The following is a 15,152-nucleotide window of genomic DNA, read 5'->3' as shown; positions in this document are numbered from 1 at the left end:
ACAGTCTTCTAGTGCTGGCAGTGCACAGAGGAGATGAAATAGGAAGAAACAGCATGGAGAGAAAGAGAGGCCAAAACTTCGTGCTGTGTTTAGAGTTCCTACCTCCGGATGCCAGATGAGGAAGACAAGGAGAAGGACTTCCCGCCGAAGAAGGAGTTCCTTTGCTCCTGGGATGCTCTCTTGGTCTCCACTGTGCATGGCTTCTGCTCCGGGATCTGAGCAACTTGAAATCTGTGAATCAACATATAACATAACCATTATTACATTCAGAAAACAACCCTATTATGACTGATAAAGTGACATTGCCTTGTCTGCGTGTTAGTACCTGTGTCCTCCTGTGTGTTATGTAAATGTTAGTCAGCACAGTACACAGGTGCACACAGGTGTTCTCAAATTTAAACAGCAGAATCGTCTTTTGTCAAACCATCTCCTCCTTCACTAAATCCCTGATTCTTCTCTGTGGTCTTCCTCTTTTCTTCCTGCCATATATCCACTATCACTCCTGTGCACATGTTCAAACCATCTTAGCCTTGACTCTCTCACTTTGTCTCCAGTTAATTAAATTTTTACTTGGGATCAACTGAGATAGGCTCCCCCTCATGTTCCTCAACCCAAACCACAACCACCCAGAACTGGATAATTGATGAATGTAGAAAAGCCTCTGCTAAGAGGAGAAAGGAAGTTACACTGGAACATCTCTCCAGCAAAAAATGGAACAACACAGTGAGAACATTTTGGGATGAATTCAAAGGTGCCTTCTTTTTAGTCCATTGTAATTCCAAAAACCACAGACATCCCATTGTTAAGGAGTCTAATGTAAGTGCAGTTGGATTTTCTGAGCACTGCCCTTCTCTTCTCCTCAGTCCTCATAAATTCTCCTTGATACCTTCCCTTCACCTCTTGATGCGTTCCATGCAGGTAAAAGAAAAGTAGTTAGAAAAAGGAGGTAGGGGTTAATTTTTTGGACTAATCAACTGCATAATTAGTTTCTCTTTTGCATCGTCATAGTTCTACTTTCTGTGATTTTCCAGCCCACCTTCATTGTTTTCACCCACTGCTGATTGAATCCCCTGTGCTCTGTGTCCTGTTGTGTAATCAGTCCCCTGTGTGTACCTATAGTCCTGCCTTTTCCTGTGTCCTCAGTCAAGATGTCTGCCGTGTTGACTTGTCCTGTTCTTTGAACTTTGTTTTCTGACAATAAAGGCTCCTCTTTCACAACCCTGCCTGCCTCTGAGTCCTCTCCACCACCTTCACGCCACTCGATTACACCGACCCTGGAAAATCACCGCTGTGATGTAACCAGTGAGGGCTCATTTATTTTTGCTGGTGCGACTGTATTAATGGTGTTATACAATTCAAATCCATGGCCTCTACTAGCAATACTATCATTGTCAGTGATGGTGGGTACTTTCAGTAACAGCAAACAAAAATGTAAATGCTACAGGAAAGTTTAACTATGTCAAAATGAAGCCTGTGAATAGCACCCAGCTACATGTATTTAGTTAAGTGTTATAAAGTGGACGTACCTTCCTACAGACAATACTGTGAGCTCTCCTTCCTTTTTCTCCTTCACTTCACTTCCTTCCATCTTTTCCTGTACAGTTTTTGGCACAGCGGCTTGTGTATGGTGTGTATTCACGCACTCTCCACCCAGCAGGGGGCTCTTCTGCTGGTCGGAGGATGTGTCCAGGGAGGGCAGGATGAGACTCTGGGGGGGCTTCAGAGGATCTTTGAGAGAATCCAGGGGTGGAATGAGAACAGGGGGCCATTTTTTCTGGGCGCAACGGGTGCAGCGGTAACCGTGTCTGGGGGCCAGGCCGGAGAGGCCGGAGATGGTGTGGTGGTGGGACTGATGAGGGCAGAGCCTGGGAAGGGAGCGAAATTGGGATAAGGGAGACAGCATCGGGAACCTGGGGGAGGAAAATTAGATTTATTAAAAAAGAAAACTGATGTTGACATATTCAATTTAGACAAATCAATCGTGGAGGTTACATCCAAATACCACAAAATAACCTACAGAAGGATTGTAAAAACGCCATTCAGACTAGTGATGGTGATGGTAAGAAAAGTGTTGGTTATAATACTAAACTAAGCTTTCCAGAATATCCTAGCATGGCACTGGCACATCCCTAATATTGGTCCTGGACACAGTCACTGCTAGAATATGGCACAAAATATATAAACATGTCCAATCACAGCAGCGATCACTGCTCTGTGTCAATATAAAATCATTTAGCTACTCAAATCTAAAGTTTTCATCTGTTGGCACAGAGCTCGTTGGTTTGTGTGTCTTTCCATTGTTCACTTTTTATTTTTTGCAGAGGAAGGCAGAGCAAAAGAGACGAGTGCAGTATGGGTGAGCTACAATGAACCCAAATAACCTCTGCAAAACCTCCCACCACACACATCCAAATACCGATCTGAAAGCTTTCCAGAACAGTCTGCATATATCTGTGTGTGTGTGTGTGTGTGTGTGTGTGTGTGTGTGTGTGTGTGTGTGTGTGTGTGTGTGTGTGTGTGTGAGAGAGAGAGAGAGAGAGAGAGAATGTTCTGCCATCTAAAGATCACATGTGACAGAACCACTGAGCAGCAGCGCACAGCCACAGGCCCCAGAAACGTCTGTACTGAAATAAATTAGATCTAATGCCCATCATGTCATCACATCATTAAGTCAGTCTTTCAGAGTTTACAGGTGACAAATTATTATAATTGGGGTGAACGAAGCATCACTATCGAAGCTATAATCAAAGCCCTGCAGTGCAGACTGTTATAAAGTGGCGTTCTCTCGAGCCTCATCGATTAAACTCTGGGAACTTAAGCAATTTTAATGGCTTATGTTACAACCTCAGGTTCTTACCATAAAATGCACTCAGTCATGCGAAATGTGTGGCTTTAAGCTGTGTGACAGACTCATGACTAGACGGCTGTAAACTGTGTTAGCAGCTGGTTTCAAGCCTCTGCGAGTGAGTGAGTCACTGCCAGTTACCGGGCTCCTGAGGAAATGTAGCCGACACAGTCAAAATAATGTGCGCTCCTAAATGAATGTTTTAGCATTTGTTTTAGTTAAAGAGCTTAAATGAAACTAATAACGTCCAGACTGAACAACTGGAATATTAACGTGAGAGTAGCATATGGACGTATAGACCTATAAACTCATTTTTTTGCATTTTATTGTCAAGTTTAGGTCTCCATCCTCAGTGCAAGCGTATGAAAATGTATTTGCACTGTCCCCATTTCTGCCTATACATCCTCCCACACGCACTCTTCTCTTGACGAGCGCCTCTCTTTCTCTCTCCCAGACTTCCCCTTTGCCATCTCGTTAAGTGTGACCTTGGGCAGCATGACTGAGCAAATGCATCTGATGATTTGTGGTTGTGCAAGTGTGCGCGTGCGGTCTCGTACTTGATTGACGAGCCCTTGCTCATAGCCATCTCTTTGGTCTCATACTCCAGCAGCAGTTCCTCCAGCGCAGCAGCATTTTCTGAAGCAAGCACACATATACACATTTAGCTATAATGCCAGCAAACTATAGATCAGAGTAATTAAACACCTACTACCTGTGGAAATGTAATTCAGGACTATATTAGAAGCGTATAAATAAAGTGGATCTAATTGACGCAGGAAACTTGGAGGGGAAAGCCAAGCTACTGTGTATATCTTGGGCCAATTGGGCCATTTATCACTTCAGTAGTAATAAGCTGTGGACAAAGCTGAAACTCTCATTTGCTGTTTATTATAATTTTTAGGCTACCTGCCATCTGTTAAATAAATGCACAAATTATATGCGACATCAATGTCAGTATTTACCTTTCTTCTCGGTAATGAGGCGAACCAGAACACTGATGGTGTCTTCATTCAGGTCATCGGATATGTAGGGACAGGTGTTACCTAAAGTAAGGCAGACGCAATGTTAATAAACAGAGATTTTCCAGTATTGTGTATATATGTACTGCTTTTACTGCACTGCTTGTAACTTTAAACACTGTTCAAGGGACACTCTGATTGATACGGGTGGATGTAGATGGCCCCCCGCCACTCACCATCCCATAATAGTACAGCATAGTGAGGCAGCTGAGTGGAGAGCAATGACGATAAAGGGGAGAGAGGGAGATTCGCTCACTCAGCAGTTATGCGTTGTTCAGCACTGCTGAGCTGTGTGTGTGTGTGTGTGTGTGTGTGTGTGTGTGATGTACCAGGCCCACAGTGCCAGGTGACAATGCGTATGTGTGTGTGTTAAAGAGCACAATGTGACAATATAGATGCTAAATGCGACTGTGCATGCGTATTTCTGTCTTTCTTGCATAAGCAGCATTAGGCTGTTGTTGGACCGTAACAATAGCTCTGTCTCCACAGTGCCTGTTGCTACGCGAGCATAACAGCATCAGTTTCATGGGGTGGCAGTTGTTCTCGTCTCTTTAATACTCCAACAAAGTCACAGCCTGACATGATATCAAGTTTCACGTTTAATAGTGGAAATACCTCCTACCTCTACTTATGCCTTTATTGGTTGTTCTACTTCTTGTCTTTGTCCTACCACGTCTACAATTCACTGATTGTCTCCTATCTGTGCCCTGCTTCCTTACCCATGTGTTCCACTTTTTAGTCCATTATGTAGTCCTGGTTGGTATCTACCTTAGTTTTTGTAGCTTTCTATCGATTTTTTATGTTCTTTTTTTTCTTGTTTTTTTTTTTTCTTTAGTTATCTGTTTAAAATTTTTCCCTATGTCAGCATTCTGGTCTTTTCTTAGAACAATGAATAGCTTTACAGTCTAACTGCTGACCAGGGCAGATCTAACTCTGAGCTAACACATCAATATAATTAGAATCAGGTGGAAATGAAAATGGAATCACACAGGTAAGACAAAATACCAACGCAAAAATGGGACGTGATAATGAAAGCAAACTGAGGGAAATAAGCAAATGTCGACAAGGGAAAGACTACAGCACAGATACATAAATTACAGTACATCACTGCAGCACACAAGTCTCAATTTGTTAAGTTTAGACTTGTGATTTTTAAAAAGTTTATGTTTCCATCCAAGTTTACTGTAAATGCAGCATTTTTGTGTTAATGGTCAACAGCTCACTTCTTCCTTTTCCTGTGTGCTTCATGCTTGAGCAACTGCAGAGTTGCATCTACTGTAGCATCCACCCTGCATTTGCCCTTTCTGTTCCTCCCTCAGATTTTAAGGTCGATGCATTCTCCAGTGAAGCAAACTGCCCTCAGTCCTGCATAGTCAGACTTACCACCGCAGCATCTGATTTTAGCCCTGCCGAGCTAAGCTTGGCCTTGCTACCCCCTGTGGGTATTTCCTCTCAGATGGAATGATGGGAAAAAGTGGAGTAAGAAGTTCCTCTAACCTTAGGCCAGTCAGGACTGCAGCATGCAGACAGATAAGTGCACTGCGACAATGATTGTTACATAAGAAGAAGAGAGCTGTCATTGCTTTATATGCACTTCTGCAGGTGCAGCCTCTTACTGTACCTAACTTCTTCTGCATCATCAGCCCTGAAAGCACGACTCGAATGTGGTAGTGATGGCGAATATTAAAGTTGGAATTCTTCCTCATGCATGAGGTCTTATGCTTATCATAACTGAGGACCTCATACATGGACCACTGCTATCTGCTAACTAGATTGTTCACTGGCATGCTTTCTCTTCTGTTCTGCAGTGCAAAATGCAAAATTAAAAAGCAAATCACTATCCACTATCCAAGTATACAGATTTTCATGTCAACACTGCAATCTATATAAAAAGCTCTGTATAAAAACAGTTTATTTTAAAAAGGAATAAGGAAGAAAAAGGAAACAGAATATTCCAGAGAGAATCAAGGAGAGAGGGCAGAGGAGAAGGAAGGACAGGAGAAATGAAGAGACCGACATAAACACTAAGTCGAGGTACCCGATTGAATTATTGATCTGGCTGGGAAAGGAGAGATGGATTGATAGTATCGCGTTCAGGTGAGAAGAGAGGGGCATGTTAGAGAGCCAGGAAACTGGATCAATGGAGAGCAGAAGGAATGATGAAACAGCAGCAGAGGGATGGAGTTCAGGGAGTTTCCCTTCAGGTGCAAGACAGACTTAAATTTCACAACAAGATGCACAGAGAGAGAAACCAAGGCGATGCTAAAACAAATAGGCAGAGAGCACCGACTGTTGCTTTGACCCCTGGCTATTCTAAAGCGTGCATGCATTCCTCCATAGATCACCCTAGCCTCCACTAATCCCACCACACAGGCGTAGCTACATATGCCGCTACAGCAGTAAACTGCTCATCTTTGTACCAGGGCACATAAAAATGCCAAAAGACCCTCTAGTAGAAGGAGTGAGCGAAAATTAACCATTTGTTTGCATGTTTGCACTTATGGAAAACTCTGTTATTGAAACAACAGGTGTTGCGCAAACACTTGACGTGAGGCATGCTGTCACACAGTCTGATCTGTCGAGGGTGCAGCTGCGCTCTGACGCTCCCGATTCCGTGCAGGTTTCCTAAGAGCCTTGCACCATCAGGTGAGCGAAGGAAAAGCCAGCTTAGCCTTTAAGTCTGCTTATTTATGTGACTGTAACAAACTGCCCGTCGTGAATGCTGTCTGGCTGCTACAAGGTGCAGAACTTGTGCAACAGTGGATTCTAATAAATGAAAACGCAAAGTAGGAAGGAGTAGCAAGCTCACTCCAGCTCATTAGTGTGTGTGGTTTGTTTCATAAATGCAGGTTAGCAATCTGGTTATCTAGAAAAGTACAGTCTGTAAAAGTAGAACTGATTATTACAAAAAACCCTAAACAAAACACTTTTTATGCGTCTTGTGACACAATTGAATAAAATAAAAGCTGCCTGGAGGTGTGTGCCTCCCATGTGACTTTTTACAGAAACCTAGTAGGTACAGTATATCCAGTACAATAGAAGCATAAAGGAAAGAAATGAGTGCATTTCTCAATTGCATGCACAGAGAAAGAGAAGAGAGTACCTGCTTAGCTAATTACAGCATGCCATGACCCCTGTGAGGTCAAAGTTCAAAGCAGCTAAGATGAGAAAAAGAAATAAAACAGCCACCCATATGGACTCGCGTGCAGTTACATAAAAAACATATGGGGACTGAGTGCACATGCAAAGGCGCTGCCCTTTGGGCTGGGCCGGCTTCACTCCTGACAGGGAAACTTGACCACATCGTGTGCATGCCAAGTGTGCTAATTTGGCATTTTTATGGTCAAACGCGACAACAACCTGAGCTTAAATGCTACTTTCCTATTTTGCTCCCATTAGTGTGATTTTCTCTCTGCAGCCTTCCCATCTCTCACCTTCTTTCTGCGGTGTGGCAGTCTCTTCATCTCCTCCCTCCTTCTCACCGGTGCAGCGGTATCCCTTCTTCTTTAGGATGTTGCAGATGAGGATACCCAGCAGGCCCATCACACAGAAGACGGGCACCAGGGCAAACACGGCGTACTCTGCTGTCTTTCCCTCAGCGCTGCGCACCACTGTGCTGTTGGCCGGTCCTCCTGCTCCACCAGACTGACCGTTACCCACATTACGGACCACTCTGACATGCAACCCTTCTGAGAGGAAAGAGGGGAAGAAGAGCGAAAAAGCTCAGAGAAGGAGGCAGGGTGATAGCAGAAATCAGTTCGCTAAAAGCAAGTTAAGACACGGTAATCTGCAGAAGCGTGCTTACTTTTCACGCAGGGACTTTGGGTGGAAACTTGCCCAGTGGCAGAGGAGTGAAACCTGTGAATGGATGAAAAAGAACCAAAAAGAGCCTAATTAGAGATGGATGAAGAGAAAAACACGAGGGGCTGTGTAACAGTGAAAGAATGAATCAGCGGTTTTAGCTTGTGGCATGTTATGTCCAGTGGTGCCTGTTCTTGATGTTACCCGCCCATTGTGGTGAATGACACACTGTGTTTGTCCCTGCGCTTGTGTGTGTGCGGCTGTTTTCTTGCTTTTTTGAGACAGAGAAAATAGCAGGACTTAATTTAGAACAAATAAAAGTTTATGAGTTACAATATTGAAAGAAAGCCGCGTTATTGTCCACCCTGCGGTTGGATAGACCTCTTTGTGGACTAGCAAGCATACAGGTAGACCACCACAGACTCAGGCCATGAGTTCTCACCCAGTCAGACAGTGACCACAGACGGCGTCAGAGGTCCCGTTGCCAGAGGATACAAGCTTTCGGCCGAGGATCTTACAGGAGGTGTGTGGACGGCAAACCTCAGAGTCCAGTGCGTCTGAAAAGGTTCCAGCTGGGCACACCTGGCAATGCACTTCTTCAGCTGGACTCTGGATCTGCCCACAAGCCTGAGAAGAAAAGAAAAGAAAAGCCTAAAGTCAGGCAAAAGAGGCTTGAAAAGAAAACGTAGCATCACTGTGGCGTTGTAGAGTTGGTAGTTAGCAAAGAGCTGTCTGCTTGAATTTTAAATCCTGCTTCTGTGTTAACTGGGAATAAAATAAAGATATTGCAGCACTTACAAGACTTAACCAATATTTATGTATTCATGAGAAGAACAACTTCATTTTTGACGACTGTAGTGACCGAATACACAGACTATAATGTAATGGAGGAGATGAACATGTGATTTGAACATAAACTGCAGGTGGCTGGTCAGGCGGAGGGAGTTGAATATGTAATTTAATCAGCTGTTGAAATGTATTGGGTCCAATATGGTTTAAAGCTCTACACCATTTCACATCGAGTGAAAGTCAACTTTCTGTCAGAGTAAAAAAGTTTAATTACACATTTAATCCCTGAGATATATTAATATAAGATAAAGAAGTATAATGTGTAAAATTACAGAAAAGGTTGTCCCATATTTCTAAGACATAAAGTACTGGTTGAGTGATAAAAATGTTCTTTATAGCAGACAGAAAAGCAGAAACCTTTCTGTTATTTAATTGCTGTCTATTACTTAACTACTGTGGTGTAGTATGAATGGCTGGGAGTCTTTATTAGCAGGAAAAGCTTAAAAACATTAAATAGCCGAGCTAAAAATCCAAAAATCGAAGCCTTCCTTCATATTTTGCAAAGCTGTGTAGTAGGGGCTGGCCTTATGTTTGACACCCCTGCCCTATAGAAATTAAAGACAAATATTGCCTACTGAAACAAGCATATTTATAGCAGTTAGGGAGGTGAAAGCTTTTACAATATATAAGAAACAACACAAAAGTTGTAAAAAAAAATTTTGCATTTGTTGTCTCACCTTGGAAGGCTCCTGGCCTGCCGGGCATTGCAGACACGCACACCCTTTCCCCCACCGAGACTGCACCGCTGCAGTCCCTCCACAGCCAAACAGCTGGAAGACACAGAAACACACTTGTGAATCAGAGGAGGTGTGCATACGTGTGGATGCCCTCTTCTTATTATATAACAGAGCTCACAAAGCATGCGCATATTTACCGCGAGAAGGACAAGAGCTGAGCAGCAAAGGTGGTTCCTCATCTTCTTCAATGTATTCTTCTATGTGCATATGATCTAAAGACAGGACAGGCCAGGGGTTAATCGTAAAACATGATCAGTTCACGAGGATTTATGAGATTTTAAATGCTGTAAACAAAAAAAAAAGGTGCCAGCATTTTTCCCAGCCTGACACGGAAAAATACGACACATCAAAACTGACGACCTTACAACACTTTCCATTATGTCACACACACACCGCGCAGGCATGCACACTCACACAAAACCGCAAGAGTTCACACAGCGTAAAAACACCTGAGTCACTTATCCGGAGCAAAAGCGTGAGTCCTGCGATCGGGAGGTAAGGAGCAGGTGTGAATCCTGTAAATATCATTTATCATGAATCAGGACCTCTTCATGCACAGCAGGGGACGAACTGAGGATTTTCTGTTGCTATTTCTGAGCTGTAGGTACTCACGTGCACACTTTTAGCACTGATTCACTCTGCAACGCATTCATTAGATAACACGTGCTGACTTTCTCAAAACTTAACATTAGCTGCCCCTGGGATGAGCATTTCCCTTTATTCAGAAGAGTTTTCATACAACCGTGCAATCACAGCTAAGTGACGCATCGTGACGGTGGAGGGGGGGTAAAATGAGGATGACTGCACTGCTTTATTTAGCAGATATTTTTAAGAAGATTAGGAATAAATGAAAAGGTCTTTGTGCCACAGGTGACTGTTGCATTGTAGCAAGTCAGTGTCATCCCCTCTGCAGTATCTGTTCCTGAAAAACATCTGACAACAGCTCATGTGAAACTACATCAATATAGTCCAACTAAATGCGCATTTATATAAAACTATACAGTGCAGACTGAGGAAAACTTTGACCTGAGTCCATTTATCAACACTTACATGCAAACTTATTGGTTTGTCAGCTGCAATTATAGTCAAAGTCTGCTGTATTGTCAACTTTTAAATACTGCTGAGAGGCCAAACTCTTGCTCTCCAGTCTGTCTGATCTGCTTGACTGACTGTGATCAATTGAATGAATTCCACTGAATACATATTCTAGAAATAAATGCATTTTTAAGACTAACTTTTCAAAACTCACCATAAAAACACGCTGAAATATTATGTGGTGAGGTGTTACTATGCAAGTGACAAAAAATGCATTTGTTGCCACAATTGTGGGGGCTGTGAATTCACACAGGACTAGGATTAGGTGAGGATCTATAGCCTGTTACATGCAGCAGATTCATACATGATAATTCTTTGTATATATCCGACTATTTGTTGTCAGTCTAAATATCAGATGTGCATGTAGTGACACTCCCGTAGCATGCCAAAGACTGATTTAGTCTTTTTTCTCAGAAATGAGAAGGTGTAACTGGCAGACAGAATGTCTCTGAATGGGCTTGTAAAACAGCCACTGACCAAAGCAAAAACATAAGAAGCGTTTAGAATGTGCAAATCAAAAAAATAAAAGGGAAAAGGACACAAAAATCATAAGAAAAATGGAAGAAGGATGATGGGGGGGAGGGACACAGTGGAAAGGACGAGAAATAAGTGCAGGAGAAAGAGATATTGGGGAAAGATGGAGGCTGTAAAAGTAAAAAGAGAAATGGGAGGGAGAGGAGAAAAGCAAAGCTGAATACTTACCCCAGACTTCCAGCGGACTGACACGGTTGCCGTGGCAACTCAGTAGGGATGCTGTGTGTGCTGCTACAAATGCTGAGTCAGGGCCAAAGTCAAACTGCCTAACTTTCTTTTAACTGTGCAAAAGTCGCTGCAAAAACGCTCGACTAAACACCCTGAGCTCGGCGGAACTTTGAAAAGTCACTTAAAAAGGAAAAACTAGAAAGTTTAAGACTCTGAAAAGCTGTTAAAAACTTAGATAGTTAAACAAGTTAGAGAAGTAACAGAAAACTCAGCTGCATACACACACAGACACACACAGACACAACACACACACACAACTCTGTGAAGCTGAATGAAAAGTCCAGTGTACCTGCCTGTGTCTTATAGTGCCACTCTGACCACAGACACACCCCTGACAGCCTCAGGACATGCCCCTCCTGCATGTGTGTCTAAGTGTGTAGGTGCGTGTGTGTGTGCGTGTGTGTGTGTGGGTGACCGCTCCAAGGCAGCACTTCACCTTCGACCACACATGAAAACATTTCAAACATTAGTTGGAAAATAAATTAACCGCTTAAACCTACTCACTGGTCAGCACACACATGTGTATACACAACACACACACATGTACCAGTATGTGCTGAAGGTATCCTTTAACAGGGTTTTGTACACCTGATGCACATAAGAAGCATGTATTACCATATATGTTAAAACCACATATGCAGATAACACACACAAGCACACACACACATATGGAAAGCCATAATAGCCGTGCCTTATACAAACAAGAAAATAAAACATGTAATGAGTTTATGATTTTGGTCCGGCGAGGTGCCTCATGGCAATGACAGGCTTCCGAGGCATAATTTTAGGGGGGAAGAGAGAGATAAAGCGAGGACAGAGAAACCACTAGCTTATAAAAAAACACGACAGGGCTGAAGGGCAAGGGCCGATCCGGTCGAACAGGAAGAGAAGAGCGAAAGAGAGAGGGATGGAAAGAGGAGAAAGTGGCAGGGAGTGACACTGCTAAAACCTCAGCCTGATAGCATGATATATATAGAAGCATTTGTTAAAATGCCATACAGACCAGAGCAAGAGGCTAATTACAAGTCACACATGCACACATACTGTATATGTGCACTCAGACACACATGCAAACATGCGCTTGTGCGCACACATAGCCGAACAAGGGGAAAAAATGATCAATAAAACGACAATGATAGAGAGAGCAAAACAAAAACGGGACCTGCAATTAAGTACCTCCTTTTTTTGGAAAGTGTCAAGTAACAAACTGGACCGAGCTGGAGGGGTAGAGGAATGTGAGGACTTCCACAGAGAACCTCACTTGACCTCTAGAAATAAGGCAAATGTGCTTAAAGTGCAGCAGGGAAAGGTGAAGCTGATCCTTTAGATTGATGAGATGCATATGCTTTCAAATGATGGCTCCATAGGGTTTCAGCTTTAAATAAAACTTCTTAAAAAAAAGCTTGGATGAGAGATCAAGCATTTGCTAAAAGTTATTTTTCTGTTAAGTAACATTTAATTGTTTCTCACTATTTGGGTTAGTGCAATAATACTTAAGCTACAGGGTCACTGCATGTGCTGAGTGTGTGCAGCAGGGCCATGTGCACGGAAACTGTAATTAAAATACAAAATGATGTCCAAAAAGGATGTTCAAAATGAGCCTAACTGCTGCCTTTAGAAGTCAACCGTTCACAGCCAGACAATCCAAGCTTGCAATGTCTGCATGTGATGCTTTTGCATTTAAATCCTCTTTGACTCTGGATTTCTTCTCAAAACCACTACAGTAGGGACTGCCAACACGTGGGACTTCCACTGGAGCTACAGGCACGAGTGCCTTCAAATAACCATTTTTTTTTTCTTTACTGGTACTTCTCAGGCTCATGGCATTGGAGAACTTTTCAGTGTATTTTAAAGAAAGTTGTTCTCATGATGAACTTTACATTTCATGTCACTGATTTTCAGCAAAGCAGCAGAGAACAATGCCATCCATGAATCCATCCATCATCTTGGTGGCAGCAGCCTAAGCAGGGTGTTTCAGCCATCCTTCTCCCCAGCAACACGTTACTCCTTGGGGCACTGAGAGGCGTTTCCGGGCCAGATGAAACATATAATCTTGTCAGCAGGTTCTGGGGTCCCCTCCCAGCTGGGTGTGTCTGAAAAACCTCAAAGTGAGGTACCCAGGAGACATCATAGCAGTGGCTTTACTCTGGGATCCCTCCCGATATCCAAGTTTCTCACCCTATCCCTATGGCTGAGTCCAGCCGAACTATGGCGATGACTCATTTTGGTTGTTTGTATTTGCAACCTTACTTTACTGAATCGTCACCCTGATCTCATGACCATAGATGGGTTAAAATGTACGTTGACTGGTAAAATGAAAGCTTCGCCTTCCAGCTCAGTTCTCTTGTCTCTTGTCCAATACAATACTTGCATATTAATCCACCTGCAGAACCAGTTTCTCCACTTGAATATGATCCTAAGACATGTCTGTGTAAGGTTCTCAGTCATCCAGGTCATGTTAGTCTAAATAGCTTGAAAAAAGGGCGGTTTAAGTGTTTGGTTTAAGTGTTCTGGACTTGTTTAAGTGCTTTTGAAGATGTTTCGGCTCTCATACAAGAGATTTCTTCAATTCTAAAACCAAAAATTGGAGAGTCGCCAGTATTGAAACCCTAGTGAGGGTTGTACCTTTGAAGGTGTACATTGTACCTTTGACCCACTATTAATCATGTACCTCATCACATGAGTCAGGGTGTGAAAATAGGCGTGGGTCATTACTGCCAGAGGTTTCGGGTGGAACCACTGTGAGACCTTGCCCCACTCCATCATGTGATCTATTGAAGTCACATAAGTCACATCCTCAGATGCTTGAACATCCGCACTTTGGAAAGCATCTTTCTGCCAACCCAGAGGGAGCACTCTACTATTTTCTAGTCGGGAACCATAGTCTCAGACTTGGAGGTGGTGAATGTCATTCCAGACATTTCACACTCAGCTGCAAATCATTCCAGTGTTCACTGAAGGTCACGCTCCGACAAAGCCAGCAGAAACACTCCATCTCCAAAAAGCATGGATGCTATTTCAAGGCACAAACAAGGCTCAAACACACACACTCCTCAACCTGTCTATGTTTTGAGATCCTGTCTGGCGATATCAAAACAGGATTGGAGGCAAGGGACAAGCCTTACAAGAAGACCAGAATAAGAGCAACAGGGCATTCCTCTTCATTTTGAACTCTTCTGTTTCAGCCTTACCAGAATACACATTCTTACCTTTGATTTGCACAGCTAGTGTTATAAAATACCATTTTATTAATAAAAAAAACTATAAAAGGAAATAAAAATGACAAATACCAATGTAAACTGACAGCTTCTTAACAAACCCTAACATTCGCTAACTCCCTAAATTGAAGACCCCATGATAAGAAAAGCAGCGGCCAGCTGTCATCATAACTCACTAGAAGTTTATTCATAGACTGTCTATGATGTAAAATTGTCTATGATTGGTCTGCAGGTGATGGCTGTAGTTGTCCTATAGAAGTCTATGAGAAACTAGCTAAAAACAATAACCATCCATCCATTTGCTTCCGCTTATCCTTTTCAGGGTCGCGGGGGGTGCTGAAGCCTATCCCAGCTGTCATAGCGCGAGAGGCAGGGTACACCCTGGACAGGTCGCCAGTCTGTCGCAGGGCCAACACATAGACAAAGACAACCATTCGCACTCACATTCACTTCCACATTCACACCTATGGGCAATTTAGTGTTTGGATGTGTAAAGCGCTTTGGGGTCCTTAGGGACTAGTAAAGCGCTATACAAATACAGGCCATTTACCATTTACTAAATTACTAATATTTTCTGGCAGTTGTTTCATGGTTCAGGCATTACAGGGATAACATATCAAATAAACAGAGTCTTCAATTTAAGCTAATTAAGCTTATTTAGACTAGCAAATCAATGCAACCATCCATCCATCCATTCTCTTCTGCCTATCCTTGTCAGGGTTGTAGATGGGATGGAGGCCATCCCAGCTGTATTAGGGCGAAAGGCAGGGTACAGCCTGGACAGGCCCCCAGTCTGTCGCAGGGCTAACACATAGACGCAAACAGC

At 43.0% G+C, this 15,152-nt stretch overlaps 1 protein-coding gene across 2 annotated transcripts in view; it reads right to left on the bottom strand.

The window, feature by feature from the left end:
• relt (RELT TNF receptor) overlaps positions 1-15,152 on the bottom strand; it is a 28,003-nt gene that overhangs the window by 1,897 nt on the left and 10,954 nt on the right. The window contains exons 1-10 of one of the 2 annotated variants that reach the window (XM_019345310.2): positions 11,049-11,368; positions 9,389-9,463; positions 9,192-9,284; positions 8,108-8,292; positions 7,670-7,722; positions 7,299-7,553; positions 3,808-3,888; positions 3,403-3,481; positions 1,527-1,910; positions 103-231 (exon numbers count right to left, since the gene is read on the bottom strand). In XM_019345310.2, the coding sequence (XP_019200855.1) occupies positions 103-231; positions 1,527-1,910; positions 3,403-3,481; positions 3,808-3,888; positions 7,299-7,553; positions 7,670-7,722; positions 8,108-8,292; positions 9,192-9,284; positions 9,389-9,430 (1,301 nt within the window). In that variant the 5' untranslated portion in view covers positions 9,431-9,463; positions 11,049-11,368. Of the gene's footprint in view, positions 1-102; positions 232-1,526; positions 1,911-3,402; positions 3,482-3,807; positions 3,889-7,298; positions 7,554-7,669; positions 7,723-8,107; positions 8,293-9,191; positions 9,285-9,388; positions 9,464-11,048; positions 11,369-15,152 lie in introns of those variants that run through there. The other variant, XM_005474666.4, reaches the window with a different exon arrangement.

This window comes from Oreochromis niloticus, linkage group LG14, assembly GCF_001858045.2.
Source record: "Oreochromis niloticus isolate F11D_XX linkage group LG14, O_niloticus_UMD_NMBU, whole genome shotgun sequence".
Taxonomy (NCBI): Eukaryota; Metazoa; Chordata; class Actinopteri; order Cichliformes; family Cichlidae; genus Oreochromis; species Oreochromis niloticus.
Note: the sequence above shows the minus strand (reverse complement) of the source record. Positions and strands in the feature narration are given on the sequence as shown.